This window comes from Hyposmocoma kahamanoa, unplaced genomic scaffold (genome assembly GCF_003589595.1).
Source record: "Hyposmocoma kahamanoa isolate Upper Pololo Valley unplaced genomic scaffold, ASM358959v1 94917, whole genome shotgun sequence".
NCBI classification, from domain to species: domain Eukaryota; kingdom Metazoa; phylum Arthropoda; class Insecta; order Lepidoptera; family Cosmopterigidae; genus Hyposmocoma; species Hyposmocoma kahamanoa.
Genome location: NW_020654961.1, coordinates 8389 through 11114, shown reverse-complemented (window position 1 = coordinate 11114; position 2726 = coordinate 8389). Strand labels below are relative to the sequence as shown.

The 2726-nt window shown below is 36.4% G+C and overlaps 1 protein-coding gene across 1 annotated transcript; it reads right to left on the bottom strand.

The window, feature by feature from the left end:
- Positions 1 to 1613: 1613 nt before the first annotated feature.
- Positions 1614 to 2418, bottom strand: LOC113238098. Its single transcript, XM_026474820.1, has one exon. The coding sequence runs from the start codon at positions 2409 to 2411 to the stop codon at positions 1629 to 1631; it is 783 nt and encodes a 260-aa protein (XP_026330605.1). The 5' UTR covers positions 2412 to 2418; the 3' UTR covers positions 1614 to 1628.
- Between the last annotated feature and the right edge of the window lie 308 nt (positions 2419 to 2726).

Genomic DNA, 2726 nt, shown 5'->3' with positions numbered 1-2726 from the left:
GCACCTGATCGACAATGTCGGGCAAATCTGTAGGCACCTTTAACTTAATGATGAGTTAAGCAAGATACAATTTCCCCACTTTTGAGGGAAATGTTATTCCATGGCATCATTATTTGTATATTTGTGTGCGTGCCGACGAGCGTAGTTACAAGTTGCTTACGCCTACATGAATTTGGTTTTTGCCTCACTTGTGACAGTTCGTTTGATATGAAACTATCATTCTATGCGTTATTATTCTAAGATTTTATATATATTTTTAAAATTTTTTTCGAATTGCGTTCTTGTTTATGTATTGCTATCGGTAAAAACACGGCTTTAGTAAACAAATTTTAAGACATAATTCGACTTATTCCCTTAACTGCGACTGTTGTATGGCTATAACAATACTTATGATACTAACCACATTGATAAAAGACATAAAATCGTTAAAGGAATAAAACGAGAATTATTCTGTTGCGAACTATTAACCAATAGCAACACAGTACAGTCGCAAGTAGGTACGATTCGCTCTGGGCCTTTTGGAGGGAAAAGTGTCGTTTTATTTTGACTTTCAATTATTTTGTGAAATCTAGTTTAAAGTGGAATAGGATAGTGCTATTGTGCTTTAATCGAATATTAAAACGCGAAATTATACGAATCTCAAACTAAAATACCCGTATCGGCCCGTTCTAAGGAATCCCGAGGCAATCCAAGCACGCCGCCTTAAATTGCCTATCCTCTTTGTGGCGGCCATATTTACAGAAAAACTTATTTTTATGTTTTCGGCTGAAGGACTTTGTTTCCATGGCCAGAAATAAATAAAAAAAAAGCAAGTAGGTATGACCAATCGTCTCCAGTGGAACAAACGGAATGCTCAGTTATACCTTTATGTACACTGTGGAATAAGGCAATAGTCGCTTTTGGTCCTACTGTTCTTCCCCGTCATTATGGAACAATACGAAAAGTTCTTTGTGTAAAAATATATCTGTAGTTACTCGTTAAACTTTCATGTATTTTTTGAGTTGAAAGCACTTATACCGTTAGACTAATAAAAAGGTCCTATAACTAAAATAATGCCTTTAGAAACAATGAGTTATGGCCTTAGTGCAATAAATAAAACGACGCTAGGAGACTGCTAGAGAGATGACCTTTTGATATGTTATGTAATCGGCCACGCTAAAGCCAATGGTGCAATAAAAACAAAAGGGCATAACTCGTCTTATTCCGTTTTTCACTGGAGGCACTGATTTATTGACGAAACAAAAGCGCCAACCTCAGAAAGGGTTGAAGCGAAAAAATGATCAATTTGCAAAATTATGCATTAATACATTTGTTTTTAGATTAATTTAATTGCGCAATGTATTTAATTATGGGTTAATATGTGCTGTCAGATATTCTATAGTAACTCTTACACAATATACCTACTGCACAACCACCTCTACAATATTAGTAGATGAAATAAATACAACTGAAAAACGTTTGGTAAATTACTTTAACTATTATTACATTAACTTTAACTACAGTTATGAGCTCCAGTAAATCTGTGTATTAAAATAATTTCTTAAAATTATTAGAGGAACATTTTTGTGAAAACCAAGAGTATGTTACATCTTTTCTATATTAAAAGGTGACTATGATATATATCTTAGTTAGTAATAAATAAAACATAACATGCTTATTAAATACAAACATGCGCTATTGATATACGAAGCATTTTTTGGTATAACAGAATTCCTCTGTTCCTGTGCACTCTCATCTTTGTTACTCATATCTTTCCAACGAGCTTTGGCTTCCTTTGAACCTGATAATTTACCGAACCTGAATTCCGCACATTGCACTGTAACCATGGGAGGTATACCCAAAAATATGAACCTAGAACTCTTTCTCTTCAATTTCAGTGATCCTCTCATATCTTCCATTTCGTAACCATTGATGTACCATCGGATTTCTGAATCTGGTGCTCCTCTGCAATAAGCTTGTATTTCATCTCCGTCTCCATATTCTTCAGCCAATCCTTCGAGTAATGGTCTTCTATGTTCATGTCCATGTACTTGCATATATGCGGAAAGAGTTTTGAACTCATAAGGCGGGATATCACGTTCAATATCACATCTGTATAATCCAGTGGCTTCTTCGGTTAACGATCCCAGTCTGAGTCTGCAGACTGTCGGGCCACAGGCTAACATCTCTACTCTTCCGACTCCAAGAATGGGGAAGGAGCGGGTGCTAGGCGCAGCACCTGGTTTGTAACGAAAGAATTCATTTGGACCTTTGAACCAGTTGAGAATGGTAAAATTCGCGTCATAGCGGCACTCGATTTCCACTTCATCTTGATTTGAAGGGACGACTTGGGGAACTATGAGCTGTGTGATGTTGAAAGGCCGGGCACCTTCCACAGAAAGTATGAAGAGAAATATCCCGAGCGACAGCATGTTGTCGGGAGATCAGGACGCGCGCGCGCACCGTACTGCGCCCTCTCCGGGCGAACTCAGTCTTAATTAAGCAGTTTATTAAACTCCCAACACTTAACCGTCGATCCCTTTTGAAGTGATACTATTTTTTCGTCGATTTTAATTAATAGACAAATACATAATTGCTCGACTAGGGGTGTTGAATAGGGTGAATAGGACTTGTTAATTGCAGCTCTATAAATTACGTAAGTACTTTTTATTGTTGAGTTATAATATATTTTTGTTTAAGGAATTATTAGTAATATCTTTATTGTTGTTATTGTGTTATATTTGTAT

What these genes read in the sequence shown, in the direction of transcription:
- LOC113238098 (XM_026474820.1), bottom strand. Translation starts at nt 2,411, where the DNA reads ATGCTGTCGCTCGGGATATTTCTCTTCATACTTTCTGTGGAAGGTGCC.